At 43.4% G+C, this 18,232-nt stretch overlaps 2 protein-coding genes across 2 annotated transcripts in view; one reads left to right on the top strand and one right to left on the bottom strand.

Moving 5' to 3' along the window:
- Nucleotides 1–18,232, bottom strand: part of LOC105355327 (NACHT, LRR and PYD domains-containing protein 12-like) — a 1,049,862-nt gene that overhangs the window by 850,218 nt on the left and 181,412 nt on the right. The window lies entirely within an intron of this gene.
- LOC105355306 (protein NLRC3-like) lies at nucleotides 5,023–13,905 on the top strand. Its single transcript, XM_023962271.1, has 5 exons — nucleotides 5,023–5,132; nucleotides 8,049–8,104; nucleotides 8,192–10,034; nucleotides 11,715–11,888; nucleotides 13,229–13,905. Exons 3-5 carry the CDS (start codon nucleotides 8,212–8,214, stop codon nucleotides 13,515–13,517), a joined length of 2,286 nt encoding a protein of 761 aa, XP_023818039.1. The 5' UTR covers nucleotides 5,023–5,132; nucleotides 8,049–8,104; nucleotides 8,192–8,211; the 3' UTR covers nucleotides 13,518–13,905.

Genomic DNA, 18,232 nt, shown 5'->3' with positions numbered 1-18,232 from the left:
CGTTTTTTGTGTTCACACCCAGGTGTTTTTCGCTGACGATGAGCCGAGTGAACATGCAATTTCATTCCCTGACATTAGATGGCGCTTAATGTAAAACAGAAACACTCCTGTACACAACGTGGCGCTGCAAAAATTTACGCTTCTTAAAGTCGCTTTTCACTCAGAAGAAGAGAGCAAGTATTTACGCGCTTGTCAGAATCAAACAAAGAAAACATGAATATTTCAAGCACCAGTAGCTCCAGCTCCAGCGATGAAGAAATTATTGTTCTATTGAATGATGAAAGACGCCGGAAAATACGCAGATTTTGGGTACATCCCACAGGGCTCCAGACTGCGAGCAATTGGTCGCATTTTGCGACCAAAATTTGAGAGTGTGCGACTAAATTTTACATCCAGTCGCACATGTGCGAGCAGTAAATTTGCCTCCCCCACCCTCCGTATTTTTTTAGACATTAAACTTGGAAGGGGCACGTCAATGATCAATGAAATAATCAATGAGACGCAAGCGCACACGCACGCAGGCAGACACACACACTCGCGCACATACTCATGAAACGCGAGCACGTACACTCTCGCGTGATACCTGTCTGTGAGGCGGCCACTGCGTGTGAGAAGAATAGGGAAAGCCACTGTGAGTGGCTAAAATGCGTGGAGGGGGCGGGGCCTAGAGCTGACCAACCAATCACAGTGGGGTATATGACTCTTGGGGGCGTGACAATGACAGGGTTTTGCAAGCAGGAAACCTGACAGCCCCCTCCCCGGACCACATTAAGGAGTTCTTTACTTTCCTTTCTAGAACGTATCTATTCGCTCGTAATTTTCTAAATACATGCAGTCCGTGCTGAACTTTTCTCTGGGTCAACAGACCCGGAGGAAGGTTTAGGTTTTGGCTACGGTTACGGCGGCGCATCTTACGGGTTACGGCAGCACACCGACCGACCGCCCCCGTCCCGCGGGAGTCGGGTCAGCTGAGGAGAATAAATGTCCCACACCTACATGCGTGACAGCTAACGGGGCTTGAACTTTAAACACGCTCGAGCAAAAATAACATTAGTTTTAGACACACTGAAAATACGTGGGGAAAATGCAACGATAGACGTGTTTGAGATGGGGGGGGGGGGGGGGGGCGGCTGTGTGATGAAGGCGAATCTGCAGCAAGACTGAAGGAGAACAGGAAATTGGAGTTGTCCTTAACATTCAATTTAGATTTAATATTCCTCTCCCCCTTAGTATGATCTGTGTTATTATATATTTTATGATTATTTTAATGTTTTGTAGTTTATGTAGCCTTTTTTAATGAATTGGTATTTTAAATTATTTTAATTAATCACTCAACTACAAAAACCATCAGGACACACGTCCCATAATGCATTGTTTTGTAGTCTGTAGGGCAGCTTTCAGTCAGTTCAGTTTTCAGCTGTGTCCGGGTAGGTTTGCCCCTTGCTCCCACCCCTTTCTTGCGATATTTTTGTGATGATTGACAGTTGATGTGGAAGCAAAAACAAAAATATATGTCACACACCAGGTGATCTGCGCAGCGTTGAGTCCACCTGGGTGATCTCAAACACGCTTGTTGTGCATCTTGGCTGCACCTATTTGGTGTCACAAAGATAAATTTCCATCCGTTTTCTTTACTTATTTGTACTGTCATGACAGTGATGGTGATGTCAGTTTACCTTCTTGTTGAATCTTCAAAAGTGCAGATTAAAATGTGACACTGAATCTGAAACAGCACATTGTAATTTCTGCATCTATTATTAAAGTATTTATTAGTAATACAGTGGAAATTAGTAAATTGGGTTAGAATGTTGATTTACGGTATGCGCCCCTAAATTTTCTGGTTGCGCCCCTAAAATTTTCAGTTAGGGGCCACTGTGCTCCTAGTGAAAAAAGTTAGTCTGGAGCCCTGTCCCATAGTTACGAGAAGAGAAGAACATAAGGGAGTTTTATCGACTGGTACAAGAACTGAAAATGTATCATGAGCGTTTTCGGGGATATTTTAGAATGTCCGTCATTATTTCTTCGCGGCAGTGTAGACGCTACTTGGCGTCTATCTTCTTCGCTGGTATGTGTGCTCAGAAAGGCAGTTTGATGTTTGAGCGCCCCCAAGCTGTGTTTTACTGTAACTTCAGAAGCTCCAGACACGTGTGCAAAAGCGCCGTTCTCATTGGTCGTATAGTTTTAACCAAAAAAACGAACCCGAGGCGTTTTTAAAAAATGACGCTTTTACGCGTTTTTCGCGTCGGTGTGCACACTCACATTAGTGCCCTTTGTTTAGTCACAAGGCGATAAAAGTCAGCGAATATCGCGCGTGAAATTCGTCCCGGTGTGTACGGGCCTTAAAGCTGGTTTTTTAATTTAGGCCCCCTGTGTGACAGAGTTTGACACCCCTGTAGTTTGTGAAATTAATGATTTTTTGTGTAAAATGGACAAATAAAGATAGATAACACGAAAAGAATGTAATCAAATTTCTATGTGTGCGGGGGGGGGGGGGGGGGTGTTGTTACTCGCCCGGGGAGTAAGTTAGTGTAGATCCGCCACTGAGTGACAGACGGGTCCCCAAAAAGAAGAGCATGAAGCGTCTCTGTTTCTTTGTTAAAGGTCACACATACCTATGTGGTGAAGTTGAATTTGTGGTTTCCAGATGACATCCAGCAGTCTGCGCTGACGACAGAGCTCCTGCTCGTACTGGACGATGGTTCCTTCACAGAGTCTGCAGATTTCTTCAGCAGCAGCAGCTAGTCGCTCGCTGATCAACTCTCTCAGAGACTGAAGGGAAGACATGGTTCCTGCTCCGATCTTCAGCTCCAACTCCCACAAACACCGCCGTCCTCTTCACTGCAGCTCCGATCGATCATCTGCTAGTCTCACAATCACAGCAATCCACGTTGTCTTTCCGTTCAACACTTCTTCACTCATTTACGACACTTTGGAAAATGCTGGGAGTTCCCACACGAACCACGTATCGTCCTTTCTGTCCAAAAACCTCACAAACGTCCCAACAAAACACCACCGACCTCTCAACACAAGCGAACGCTGCTAGCCTACCAACAAGCTAACGCTGCTAGCAATGCGCCTTGTTCTGTTTACTTCCGGGTCACGTACAGAAACTTTATTTAAAAAGAAACGGATAAACTGCTTAACTGAACCTCAATATGGTTAAAAAAGCTTCAAATATTTTTTAGAAACGATTTTATTTCAGGAGATAATAGAGAAAAGAAAAGAAAAATAGAAAAAAAGAATCAATGAAACATTTTGAGTGCTGTTGTGACGTCATTACACTGTGTCTCATTCCAATGTTCAGGTTTGACTACTATTTCACAATATCAGATGAAATTTGAACATATCATATTTGGCCTACACGAAAAAAATATAAGATCAAACGTAAAATTGGCAATTAATCTAATTATAATATTTGATAAATTTCATATTCACAAATCAAAGTTTTCTTCATCACAACTTTTTTCCCTTTAATAATTAAATAATTAGAATCTTATTTACATACTATTTCTAATAGTTTAAACAAAAAGGCCATACATATTTATGAAAACTGTCTCTGAATATTTTCGATGCATAGCATCTGTAATCTTTTTGTAATACATGTACCATCCCTTGACATTGTTGTTGTTATGACTATTGTTCCTGTCATACATATTTGTTCTATTTGTGTTAAATAATAAAGTTTAGAAAAAAAAAGAAAAGTTCAGGTTTGACTACACAATGCATCAGAGACTAACCAAACATGATCACATTCGTTTATTGTATTTCTAAACTACAGAAATGAATAAAGAAATTTCTTAAGTTAACAAAAAACAATGAAACAAGTTTCAAGCAAAAAGATCCTAAAAAACTGTTCCTAAAGAGAATAATTACGACTATAAATAAACATTGAACTGGATAATTATTAACAAAGACAAGCAATAATTTTGAAATTTTTATTACAGTGAAAAAACAATAGAGAAAGTTACTTAAATTTAATTAAAATTAGAATAACCAATTTATGAAGTCTATAACTGAGATGTAACACAATAAAAGAAAAATGAAAAACATGAGAGATCTTTGGAATGCAAACTTTTTTCACCGACAATCTGCAAAGATTTTAATGCTGTTTCTTGTTTCTGTGTCTTCTTCAAAGATTTTTTCAATAAAAAACTGGGAAAGATTTAAATAAATTCACATATCTTTTCAGTTTAAGACAAAAAACACCTAACGTTTTTATTTACAGTACAGACAAAATGTTTGGACACACCTTCTCATTCAAAGAGATTTCTTTATTTTCATGACTATGAAAATTGCATCAAAACTATGAATGAACACATGTGGAATTCTATACATAACAAAAAAGTGTGAAACAACTGAGAATATGTCATATTGTAGGTTCTTCATAGTAGCCACCTTTTGCTTTGATTACTGCTTTGCACACTTTTGGCATTCTCTGGATGAGCTTCAAAAATGTTGAGAAATGCAGACATGTGTGCTGCAGATGCCATGTTTGCCACTAGAGGGCAGCACAGCAGCTTCAGTCTTTGTTGCTGTGTGAGCCTGAAGGAGCTTCAAAGTGAGCTGCAGCTTGGTTCAGACAAACCTCCACATTCACACACAGATGTGATCCTGAAGAAGTCTCAACAGAACATTTCAGGAGAACTCTTCAGTCCAGAACATGAGCCTGCATTGTTCCTGAAACTGGGATCAGAGTTCTGCTCTCTGCTCCAACAGAACCACCTTCATGAGCTCCTGGTTTCTTCTGGATCCTCCAACATTCAGACGCTCTCTGACTGAGTTCATGTCTGCACAGAAACCTTCAGGGTTTACTTTCATGGAGAATCTCTGGAGGAAAGGAAGATTTAATCAAATATTTTTGTTTGATTTAAATTCAAAGCTGAAATACAATGAGGTTCTCTTTAGGACCCAGCAGCTTATAGACTGCTGCAGCTGCGGTCACATGATTGCTTGTAACTGCAGAGGAAACAGACACACACACACACCCACACACACACACACACACACACACACACACACACACACACACACACACACACACACAGAGGGAGGTGTTCTGCTTTCAAAATCAGACAGCAGAGTTTCTCCAGCAGACACAGACGTTGGAGTTTCCTCCGTTTTCTTCTTCTTTGGTGAGTATTTGTGTAAAAGTTGTTTTCTGCTCTCATCATGAAGCTGTTGTGTTTCTGTGAGGGACATGGAAAGAAAAACTTCTCAGCTTCACTGTCAGCCATTTTCCTGAGCTGCATGTGAACAAACTCTCTGTTCCTCTGAGTCTGACTGATGATCAGAAGGAGCTGTTTCCAGGAAATAGTCAGGCCCCTCCCTTCAGCTCCATCAGAGTTTCTGCTTCAGTGTCAGTAGATGACAGATGAGGGGAGGTCATGCACGTCTGGAAGCAGAAGGTCACATGACCTCACCTCTCAGTCGCTGAGAACAATAATCTGTCAATCAGCTTGAAGCTCCGCCCTTCCTCTCAGCTGCTGTCAGGTATCTTCTTGAACCAGGGGGGTATTCCAGGAAGCATGTTTAAACTAGCCTTACTTTAACCCTGAATTCTGGCTGAAATCCGCCTGAACTTGCTCACTCTGAGTATTTCGTATCCAAAATACCAGATATGAGTTGGCGTAATTACGATGGACTTGGCAACCCTGGGTTAATGCACGTGCACAGCAAGAACAAAAAGTTTTTCTCAATAGATCGCTGATTTCCGGAGTCACCATGGAAACGCGTGAAGAAAAAAAGAAAGCGCTATACTTTGGTGAGACGGAGTCTGAGATTTTAATGACGGCGTATGAAGATTATACGTCCATCGAAAAAGTAACACGGCTGCATTATAGCAAAAGAAAGAGTTTCTTCTTGTAGTAGTGAATTAATTTAATTGGTAACAAGTAATTGAGTTAAATTTATTCAACCTAATTTTTTTTTTTTTTTTTTTTTTAACTTGTCCTGTCCAACAGCTGGGCAGACAGACGAGAGCTGAGGGCCTCTTGTGTTGGACATATTTTGCTTTAACAAGAGGGGTTATTAATCTTCTGACAAACCAAAGGTATGTCTGAATAAACCCCTTTTGTAATTGAGGCCAAACTTTATTAATTTCAATCATGTCTGAAAATCTTTGGTGTTGGACCGGACGGAAAAGGAAAGAGGGGAAGAAGAGAGAGGGACGCTAGAGAGAGGGGGGGTAGGGGGTGATAATAGGAGGGGAAGGGGGATAAGACCATGAAGCAGCATAAAGCAACAAGTTTACTGGTTGTTAATCATTATGGTAAGGTTCAAATGCAGTACAAAAAGGGCGGGGCCCGTCCACACACACACTCAAATGTTATAAACACACCTGCTAGCTGCAAAAATGTCCACCTGTCGACACGTACACAAAACAGATAGTGTTCACACGCATACTTATGCCTGATAACCAACTAGTGTGAAATATTTCAGTCATTCAGTCATGCAAGCTATTAGTGCAAAGGTGAGCTAACACCAGTGCTCAGGTGAGTGTTTATGTTCTTCTAAAATGGATGGTGGAATGTGAAAAGAAGGAGGGAGAGTGCCCAGCCATCCCCACCCCAAGACCCCCACCGCAGCAGCAGCGGCAGCCGGAATCCCCCCAACGCCACACGGGAACCGGCAGGGAACAACCGCCGCCCGGGCGACCAAGCCCGCCACCCAGGCCAGGGCCAGCAGGACCGCCGCAAGGCCCCCAGAGCCAGAGAGCAGGGAGGCACGGGGGGAAAGAGAGCGCCGCCCCAGCCCAACATGGAGAGCAGCCCCCCGCCGCGCCGGGAGAGCCCAACGCAGGGCCCCACCCGAGAAGGGCGCCCACAGCCCCACACGAGCAGCCCATCACCACCCAGGAGTTCTGGGCATCCCCCCGCCCCAACCCCAGGTACGAGCCAGGACCCCCCAAGGGAGACCCGCTCCGCACTCCAGGCAGCCACCCAACCGGCCCACGGTTGGTTCAGGGAGGAGCAAGGCAGGGGCCAACCGCCCCCGCCCAGGAGAAGAGTGCTCCGGGGAAAAAGGGGGCCCACCAGGGGTGTTGTAAACTTGGCCCAACCAGGCTCGGCCACAGTTGGAGATTTGGCAGGGCCAAGCACCCAGGGGCAAGGACCAGAACCCACCCCCCAGGGACACGGACACCCCCGGCTCAGGTGTAATGTGAACACCCCCCCCCCCCCCGCACGGAGAGAGCACCGCCGCGCCCAGGAAACCGGCACCCAGGGGACACGGCTGCCGTTGCCAAGGGCCCCGTACCCCCCACCAGGGAAGGGGTAGGGGACAGATAGTCCTAGGTCCCACCTTCCTTGCAAAATGTGTGTGCATGTATGTGTGTTTGTGATGGTGTGTGTGTGCATGTGTGTGTGTTGGAATGTATATTTTGAGGGGGGAGGGGTGTGTGCACTGGGGGGGGTGCAGTTAAAATTGGCGGGTAGGGCAGTGGCAGTTTTTATTTTTCATCAAGCACTGAGCCATGGCCCGCGACCGTCACCCCCGTGGAAGATGATCAAGCCAGGTTTTGCGCATGCGTAATCGCTCACCCCGCTCACCCCACTCACCCCGCTCACCCCACGCCCCCTCCCTTCTCATTATTCACAAACATTTGCGTCTTCTTCTCAAAGACAGGAAAGCAGCTGCGGAGCGGGCCATCAGTTTTCAGGCTGCTACAAACTATGTGATATGAGTAAAGCAATAGTGGTGCATACATTTTTTGACAAATGCTGAGCCGCGGCTCCGCCCCCTTTCATTTTTCAGCCCCGGGCCATTGCCCATATTGCCCGTGCCTAAAACCGCTACTGCAGGAAGGTCAACCATCAACTGTGAGAGCTTTAGGTCTGAGAGGAAAAAAAAGAAATGGACAACACTTGAGGACACAAAGCTCAGTCTTGGAGGATGAAGCAAACAGCTGAACTTTTCTCTGAGCTCAGTCCAGACATGAGCTCCAAACACAGCTAACGCATCATTTAGACCTTCAGATGGACTAGATCTGCTCTATGATCAGAACTTCCCACTGACTGCTTTGATTGTTGTTCACTAACGTTTCTCCTTAGTGTCCACAGAGAGAAGAAGAGGAGCGGACCCCAGTCTGCAGAAAGACCCAGAGCTGGTGAGCCAGAGCCTGATCATCTGCTGATGGATTCTTCTGGAAACATGTGGAACACTCATGAAGGAGCTTTCTTCTCTGCTCTTCCAGCAGATGTTGGTCTGCAGGAGATGTTTGGAGAACATCAGATCAGTCTGAGGAGCAGAAGTGAACATGTGGCTGAAGGAACTGAAGAAGCAGGAAGAGAAACGCTCCTCAACAGGGTCTACACTGAGCTCTACATCACAGAGGAACTGAGACCAGAGGGTCACACCCAACATGAGGTGATGCAGCTGGAGACAACCACCAAGACCAACCAGCTCCATGACACTGCAATCAAGAACCCAGACATCTTCAAAGTCCTCCCTGACCAACAGAGACCCATCAGAGTGGTTCTGACCAGCGGAGTTGCTGGAGCTGGAAAAAGCTTCTCAGTGCAGAAGTTCACTCTGGACTGGGCCGAGGGCTTGGAGAACCAAGACATCAGTGCTGTGGTTCCTCTGTCCTTCAGGGAGATGAACTTGATCAGAGATGAGCAGCACAGTCTTCTCACTCTGATCCAGCTGTTCCATCCAACACTCCAGAAGATCCCAGCAGAACAGCTGTCTGTCTGCAAACTTCTGTTCATCTTTGATGGTCTGGATAAAAGCAGACTTTCTCTGGACTTCAACAACTGTCCGCTGGTGTCTGATGTCACACACAAGTCCTCAGTCAACGTGCTGCTCACTAACCTCATCCAGGGACGTCTGCTGCCCTCAGCTCTGGTCTGGATCACTTCCAGACCTGCAGCAGCCAATCAGATCCCTCCTTCATGTGTGGACAGACTGACAGAAGTACGAGGCTTCAATGATGCTCAGAAGGAGGAGTACTTCAGGAGGAGGTTCTCAGATGAAGAGCTGTCCAGCAGAATCATCTCCCACATCAAGGGCTCCATGTCCCTCTACATCATGTGTGAAGTTCCAGTCTTCTGCTGGATCACTGCTGTGGTTCTGGAGAACCTGCTGACCACAAAGAAGAGAAAAAAGCTGCCCACCACCCTGACTGACATGTACTCCCACTTCCTGATGGTCCAGACAAAGAGGAAGAAGAACAAGTACCAGCAGGAACATCAGACAAGTCCACAAGAGCTGACAGAGACTGACAGGGAAGTTCTTCTGAAGCTGGGGAGGCTGGCATTTGAACATCTGGAGAAAGGAAACATCATGTTCTACCAAGAAGACCTGCAGCAGTGTGGTTTGGATGTCACAGAGGCCTCAGTGTACTCTGGAGTTTGTACTGAGATCTTCAGAAGAGAGTGTGAGATCTTCCAGAAAGCGGTCTACAGCTTTGTTCATCTGAGCGTTCAGGAGTTTCTGGCTGCAGTCTACATGTTCCACTGTTACTCCAAAGGGAAGGAAAAAGTCATTGAGGACTTTCTGAAGAACAATATGGAGAACACATCCCTGGATGAGTTTCTAAGTAGAGTCATGGAGAAATCCCTGCAGAGTCAAACTGGACACCTGGACCTGCTGGTTCGCTTCCTTCATGGTCTCTCTGTGGAGTCCAACCAGAAACTCTTAGGAGGCCTGCTGGGTCAGAGAAAGAAGACTCCAGAAACCATCCAGAGACTCTTAGGATGCCTGCTGGGTCACACAGAGAAGGATCCAGAAACCATCCAGAGAGCCATCAACAACCTGAAGATCAACAGTGAAGGAGTTTCTCCTGACAGAAGCATCAACATCTATCACTGTCTGATGGAGATGAAGGACCTCTCAGTTCATCAGGAGATCCAAGAGTTCCTGAAGTCAGAGAACAAATCAGAGAAGAAACTCTCAGAGTTCCACTGCTCAGCTCTGGCCTACACTCTGCAGATGTCAGAGGAGGTTCTGTATGAACTGGACCTGGACCAGTACAAGACATCAGATGAGGGTAAACGGAGACTGATCCCAGCTGTGAGGAACTGCAGAAAGTTCAGGTGAGTCCAGAAGTGATTGTGATGATAAATCAGATCAGTGTTCAGATTGATTTACAATGAATGAAAGGTTTGACAATGATTGGAAATAAAAAAAAACATGAAAGAAGAAAATCAGTTTGTTTTAACACACATATGATCTTTTAAAGAGCAAAGAAGGATCATATTTGTCCAACTGCAATTTGAATCCAGAACCTTTTGAAAGGTTTGAAGACAAAGCAGAAGGTCCAGAATGAAAGGATGTGTTCATTTCCACCATGTCAGTCATTCTAGAATCACATTTATAAAATGCTCTTTCTTCTGTTCATCATCTTCTTTATAGATAAATCATTGATCTGTGAATGAAACAGGTTGATGACTAAAAGAAGAAACTGAAGCAGAAACTTGATTTCTTAGGTTATTCTAGATCAGACACGGTTGTGTTTTTTTTAACTTACCGTATTTCCATGACCCAAGTGTGCACCGGGTTATAGGGTGCAGTCTCAGTTATGGGTAATTTTTGGTATTTGATACATACAAAAGACGCACCAGGTGTTAAGGCGTGGGCGCGTTAACACAACATACCAGTTAAACATGCATGCTAGTGTTGAACTTTTCCTGCCATGACGTTTTTGACCGTGGAGAGATCCTCTCCAGGGCCGACAGGGGATCTTCCTTCAAGGTTTAATTGCCTGTTTAGACCCTCAGAGCCTCCAGAGCAGGTTAATAAAAGAACCAGTCTCTGTTTCAAGTAACACAAACTGAATGCTCACACTCACTTGGCTGAGTGTCTACCCCCTCTTTTTGCAAACTGGGGAGCGCGGCATGCGGAAACTAAGCGCACACACATTTCAGCACACATACATAGACACTCGTTGCTGGAAAAAAACAGTGGTGAGAAAAGCTGAGTTGGTTCTAATGTCGTCTTCTTCGACTCCTCTGCCAAAGTCCCTCAACTACACATTAGGTGTAGCGCCTCATAGGGCGCCCCCTACAGTTAGGAGAAAATTTAAGACTTTCAAGTGTGGTTTATTGTTGTGAAAATACGGTACCTGACATGTTTTCGACGGATGTCTTCCATCTTCGTCATAGTCGAGGAGGACTCTGAGTTTGCACAATGAAGCTTAGCATCACAGCTAACTTGTAGACATACACAGGTTCTTGTTCCTCCATAGAAAGTTCTGCTTGAAGCTTGGTGCTGCTGTGGTTCTGTTCATGACAGGAGATGTGGACCTGAGGAGGAAACTGGATTCAAAGTTCTGCAACAGAACAGGAAGATGAACTGTTGTTGTTTACAGCTTCAGAGCAGAAAACATTAAAATATCATTTTGGAAATGGAAACAGAAAACTCTCAGAAAACTGGATCAGAACCAACATTTTAAAACATTCAACAATCATCATCATCATCATCCTCATCATGGTCAGAGTGACAGCTGTCAGTCTCTGTGATCCAGATGTTCTACTGTGAACTTTGGGGTTCAGACCTCAGATCACTGACAGACTGAGGGCAGCATGAAGCTCCATGGAGCTCCACCTTCTCCTCCAGCTGCAGATGAAAGAAAGATGAAGATCTGGGAGAGACTGATGAGGAGGACTGTTTCATGATGAGGATAAAGCTCTGATGAAGAGATAAATGTCCAACTGGAACTTCATCAAAGCCTGAATTTATCAGAAGATCACCTGTTTCTGTCTTTCTCTTCACAGAATTCCACATTGTGGACTCTCAGAGACTCACTGTGAAATTGTGACCTCAGCTCTGAAGTCCAACCCATCCCACCTGACAGAACTGGACCTGAGCAGCAACAGCCTGGAGGATTCATCCATGAAGTTTCTGTGTTCTGGACTGGAGAGTCCAAACTGCAGACTGCAGACTCTGAGGTCAGAACATTGAAGGTGCTGGTTGGTTCATTTCTACATTTGTAGTTTTTCACTGAAGCTGAAAGGTTTGGATTCAACGATTTTCTGGATCTTCCAGAAATTGACCATCTTTGAGTCTGCAGTGGAAGAAAACAGCTGCTGAGATTTTCTTTAGAACAAAGATGTTTCCATGGAATCACAAGGTTTAGCTATTGAAACATTTGTCAGATTTGCTGACCGAGGTCCAAGTTTAAATCAGACACAGCAGAGCATGCCACACAGACACACAGATACAAGTGGGACTGCAGACTAGAGAGGAAAATCAGAGAAATTAGAGTTTTGGTGCAGAAATGAAAGAATTGAGTAAACCTGCAGAGGCATATCAGTTTGCAGTTTTTCTCAGTCGCTTTAGTACAATTCTTAGATCAGAATGAAATTCCCAAAACTATTTGTTCAATCTTCACATCATGATGTCACTCGTGCACATCATATAAGCAGTTTCTCACTTCTTTGAACAAGTTGCAATTGCTTTGGTACATCCATGCAAATGATTATGTACAATTCTCTGCTCTTTGCTACATTATCAATTGTTTATGTCATGTTGATCAAAATGTATTATATAGTTTACTGTGCAATAGTCTTACTCCTCAAAACACCTAGTCATTAGTTTATCGTATAAGTCATTAACTGCAAAATGGTTGTGAGATTGTCCTATCTTATTTTTCCCTTTGTGTTACTGTTTGCAGTTGTTTTTTTCTATGTTGGTATGACATGGTCTGTCAACAAATTACAATATGAACAATAAAAGTGTAAATGTGAATCTTGTCCAGTCTCTTGCAATCAAACAAAAAAGGTGTAACTTACAATTTACAATAATTGTCATCAAAACTTTAGCTATAGTTTACATCAGAACCTCCCTCTAAAGTACACAGTTATATTGACAACATGACTAAGTAATTTGACTGTCTTGTTCGTAGACAATGACACAAGAACTTGACATTCTGATGGCACTGACATGTTCAATGACATAAAGACTTATTTTGAGGGATGAACTAAAGATTTTAAGCAAGTTACAGGCTTTTGCAAGAAATCCGTAGTGTTTTGCTGTTTGTACAAATTGTTTTGAGAAATGCACACACGTATTTGCAAACTTCAATTCTGATCTGAGAATTGTACTAAAGCGACTGAGAAAAACTGCAATGTCAGACAATATTTTCAAGGAAATATATATATATATATAGTTTTTTTTACATATATAGTTTTTAAATCAAAGCTTTAAATCCCACCTGACTGAATGGACCAAGTTCCTGGTTCTCCAGCTGCATCACTGCTCCTAAACACAGTTTTCTGTCTGATTACAGGTTGAAGGACTGCTGTTTGTCAGAGATCAGCTGTGAAGTTTTGGTCTCAGCTCTGAAGAAAAACCCATCTAATCTGACAGAACTGGACCTGAGCTGGAACCAGAACCTGCAGGATTCAGGAGTTCTTCGTCTGTGTGGTTTTCTGGAGAGTCCAGACTGCAGACTGCAGACTCTGAGGTCAGTAAAGAAGCTGAACTCCCTGAAGGATGAGAAGAATAGATCAGGTGAAGAACTTTCTGATGTTTTACTGGAAGATTTTCTGTCTCCAGCCGTGTTTGAAACAAACTGATGATTGGTTCAGATTTTCTTCATCAATTGAATTGATTGTTCTGATGATTGATAGAAACTGATCTGTTTCAATCAGGATCTTGTAAATCAGGATCCCCAACCTATTTTAGAACACGGATCCATTTCATGTCAGAAAAATGTTCACACATCGGCCTGTAGAAAGTTCAAGTTGGCGTCCAAATTAGTTTCAGCTTACAGTTTTCAGAAAACCATTCAAAGGATACTACATCAAATCTATTTGAAGAAAATAGTTTGAAAAGATCTTTAAATATTGAATCTAGAACAGACACTTCCTTTGAATGTCACTAGTACAACAAATACACACAAAGTGTTCTTTGGTCAGTGCATCATTCAGTCACTGAAAACCAGAAATGACTGCAGATTCATTTACCACTAGAAATGAAAAACTGTCACTTCAAAAATGACACTTTATTTTTGGAACTTTGTATTCAGAAAAGTTTCTGAATACTGAAAAATGCTGAAACCTTAAAAGTTCAACTCAGGCCCAAAGACAACAAAAGGACATTTAGAATAGAGTTTAAAACTTCATGAACGCAATGAAAAGCTGCAAACAACTGATGGACATGAACCAAAAAGAAGTGTCATTGAAAGTTCACTGACTGAATATTAGACGTTTCCATTCAACTAAAGACACAAAAAACCTCCTGATCTGTTCAGAGGAGAGAGAAGCTCTCTTTTTCTGAACCACATGTCCAGAGAGGAAAAATCATCTCTCACAAGGCACTGATGGTGCTGCTGTCTCCATGTACTTGTGTGCAAGGCGGCCCCTTGATGTTTGACCACCACTGAAGGGGCCAGTCCTCCAAGCTGATTGTGGGCTCTGCTTTGTAGCGCTCCACACAGTTCTCAATGCAGTCCTGGTCTTCATCAGAAGATTTTTGATTCAGCAAAAGAGCAGCTCTTTTTTTAGGTGGTGGGGGCTCCTCCAATGGTTCTTGCTTTCTAGGCCTCCTGCTATGGCCCTCCCTGAGAAAAGCACTGACTGACCTCCACACCTCTGATCTCTGGTGGACACTTGAGGATCAAGGGCAGTTGCTATCCTCAGCCATGTGATGTTCATTTCAGCCTCACGGCTTTCCATGTCTGTTGTAAAGTTATCTTTGAATTTAGCCAAGTCTGCTGGGTCATCCTCACAGGTTTCATCAGTCGGGACAGATGACACAATGCTGGCAGCATCACGGAGCAGGACACAAACTTCTCTCCTCCCAGGAGCTCCCTGATGGACCTCTAATAAAAATAGATATCATGAATTTCATCTTAATAAAAAAGGGAAACACAGATAGATAACTAAGTTAGCTACAATGCTCTAGCACTTCCTCCAGCTTCTTCAGCTTTTCCAGTTCAGTAAGGGTAGCCATGGAGACGTTGGTTGTCCTGTAACGTCCAGGTAATTGTGAGTCCAGAAATAAGTCCAGTGATCCCCATTGAGCTGCATGGGTCTTTTCCAACGCCTCCTTTATCTTTTTCATCTTCCTATAGGTTGCTGATGTTTTTTCACAGCAGTAGCTCTAGAGGGAAGTTGCTAGGCAGGGTTGTTGCTTGTTATGTGTATCATTTCACACAGGCCCTCATGGTCAACCACATTGATTGGTCTGCTAGCTGTTCTATCCATTTAGCTACAGCTGCTGAAAGCTAGCTTGTTGTTGAAAGTCAAAATCTGTGATAAACTCCGTCATATAAATGGAACGGCTTTAAATGTATTTTGAGTTTTTAACACGACAAAAGTTACAGCCTTCAAAAAACAAATGAATACATATGGAAACAGACCAGCAATTCCAGATAGAAATACAAAGGACACCAGCTGATCATCTGTGAGCACAGAGGCTCTGACTGGAGAAAGAAGTGAGACGTTAAACAGCTCCAACGACCAATCCAATAACCTGTTAGTAGCCAGTTAAATGCTACTAAAGAGACAAAAATGGTAGATGAAAGATTTGACAAGTTTCTCCAGCAGCCAAGCCAAGATTACAATTAGGAATAATTATTGAACCATTTATGGTCATTTTCACTCATGACATAGTTCTGATGTCATGCTGGGAACCCCTCTAACATCTGAGGGCTCCTCATAATCCTTTGCTTTTATACTGCAGTGCAGGTACAGTATTCCGCCAAGAGGTGGCTTTAATTTTCCATTTTACTGAATCGAACAAAAATCTTTACACCTGTTACATTCACCCCCCCCTTCAATTTCTGTTAAATTTAAGTTTGATTTGATTGAAGTGTCATGCACTCATGTGTCCAGCCTGCATGGCAATCAGAGTCTAAAAGAATACAAAGTGTCCATTCTTATTGTCCATGCCTTTGTATTAAAAGTTGCCAAAAAGAAACTTTCATTTTCAAAAAGCCAACGTAAAATGTTATCTTCAGATAACCAAAACAAATCAGGACATTTCTTTTCTATCACCTCATACAAACAAAGTCTGTTTTTGTCATACAAAGGACAATAAAACAGAAAATGAGATTCATCCATAACCACTTGCAGCTCACAGACCTCAGTCTTTTCTCCTGACCGACCCCCTGCAGTTTGCCTACAGAGCAAACAGGTCAGGGGACGACGCAGTCAACATGGCTCTCCACTACATCCTGCACCACCTGGACTCTGCAGACACCTACGCACGGGTCCTATTCGTGGACTATAGCTCTGCATTTAATACCATCGTCCCAGAGCTCCTCCACCAGAAGTTGTCCCAGCTCGCCGTGCCTCTCCCCACCTGTCAGTGGATCATCAGTTTCCTCACCGACAGGAGGCAGCAGGTAAAACTGGGTCGCTTCACATCCAGCACCCGGATCCTGAACACTGGCGCCCCCCAGGGGTGTGTTCTCTCCCCTCTGCTCTTCTCCCTCTACACCAATGACTGCAGATCAGGAGCCCCCTCTGTGAAACTCTTGAAGTTTGCAGATGACACCACAGTCATTGGGCTCATCCGGGACGGTGATGAGACTGCATATAGAGGAGAAGTGGAGCGGCTAGTCCTCTGGAGCAGCCAGAACCACTTGGAGCTGAACCCACTCAAAACAGTGGAGATGACAGTGGACTTCAGGAGGAACCCCTCCACTCCCCCCCCACTCACAATTCTCAACAGCACTGTCCCCTCAACAGACTCACACAGGTTCCTGGGGTCCACCATCTCACGGGACCTTAATTGGACCGCTCACATTGACTCACTCCGGAAAAAGGCTCAGCAGAGGTTGTACTTCCTGCGACAACTCAAGAAGTTCAACCTGCCTCAGGAGCTGCTGACCATTTTCTACACTGCAATAATCCAGTCTGTCCTGACCACATCCATCACGGTCTGGTTTGGTTCAGCTACCAGACACGACAGAAACAGACTTCAGAGAATCATCAGATCTGCTGAGAGGATTATTGGTTCCAGCCTTCTCCCCATTCAGGACCTGTACCGATCCCGTGCCAGGAAGCGGGCTGGCAGGATCGTAAAAGACCCCTCTCATCCTGGACACTGCCTTTTTAGCCTCCTCCCGTCAGGGCGACGCTTTAGGACACTGCGAACCAAAACCACTCGCCACAAAGACAGCTTCTTCCCCCAAGCTGTCACTCTTATGAACACCTGACTCCAGACTACTCAAGGACACTGTACAATCATATAAACTGTCCAACTGGAATTACTGCTGCTGCATTTTTCATTTTTTATCTTTTTGTCTTGTTATTTCAATCTATTTCCTTATTCAGTTATGTTTATTTATTCATACAGCTACCTTACACTTACCTTCTTTTATATTATTTATCCTTCTACTATCCTTCTCCTTGCTAGTTTGCACGAGAGCACAAGTAACCGAAGTCAAATTCCCTGTACATGCGCTGTACTTGGCAAATAAAGTGATTCTGATTCTGATTCTGATTCTGATTCCGAGGTACCTTTAAAGCGCCCTACTTCCACCTGTAGGGGGAGCACTCCTGCTCTAAGTTGAGAATCTCTGTCCTCTTCTTCAATTGTACCTAACATATGGCTCAGTAGAGAAATTATACTTAATTTGCAAATAAGTTTGTAAATTTGGTTTTTGAAGCAGTTTCACTTTCCAGTCTTTTTCATAGATATCAACTAAAGTTTCTTTAACATTAACTATTTTAATATTATAAACTATTAAAAAATAATGATTTTAAGTTTACGGAGGACAAAATATTAAGCAGATCAGAGCTGAAGGCCACTTGTGTTGGACAGATGTTACTATTACAATAAGGGTTTATGGATTTTCAGACAAAAACTATATTTGTATAAACCCTTTTTGTATTTAAGGCTAAGCTTTATTTATGATTATTATATTTGTATGCATTCCTTGTTGGACTGGACGGAAGAAAAGAAGAGAAATAAATAGAGATAGAGGGGGATGTTAAAGATGGGGGAGATAATGATACAAAGTAAGTGTGTCATAAGTAGATTGCATGACTTAGTTTACACATGTACACAACTTTTTACAGGTTGGAAGTATAGTCATACATTCATGATGGAAGATTTATCTGACAGACCTCTGCACAAACATGCACATATCTGGAAAATGATGTGTCATTTAATACTTAATAATATAGCAAGACATTTCATGTTTCACAGTAACACATCAGAACAACAATCTCAGTGAGTTCTGCTCAGCAATCTTTGCAGCTTTTCAAAGATCATTTTTCATTTGGGTGACAAACTCATGATAATCAACAACCAGTCTATTTCTGAAAAACCACGTCAA

This window comes from Oryzias latipes, chromosome 2, assembly GCF_002234675.1.
Source record: "Oryzias latipes chromosome 2, ASM223467v1".
In the NCBI taxonomy this organism is placed as follows: domain Eukaryota; kingdom Metazoa; phylum Chordata; class Actinopteri; order Beloniformes; family Adrianichthyidae; genus Oryzias; species Oryzias latipes.
Note: the sequence above shows the minus strand (reverse complement) of the source record. Positions and strands in the feature narration are given on the sequence as shown.

Excerpts from the sequence above, each read along its gene's own strand:
- LOC105355306 (XM_023962271.1), top strand. The coding sequence starts at position 8,212 with ATGTTTGGAGAACATCAGATCAGTCTGAGGAGCAGAAGTGAACATGTG. Across the intron at positions 10,035-11,714 it reads AGGAACTGCAGAAAGTTCAG|AATTCCACATTGTGGACTCT; the intron begins GTGAGTCCAGAA and ends TTCTCTTCACAG. Across the intron at positions 11,889-13,228 it reads TGCAGACTGCAGACTCTGAG|GTTGAAGGACTGCTGTTTGT; the intron begins GTCAGAACATTG and ends GTCTGATTACAG.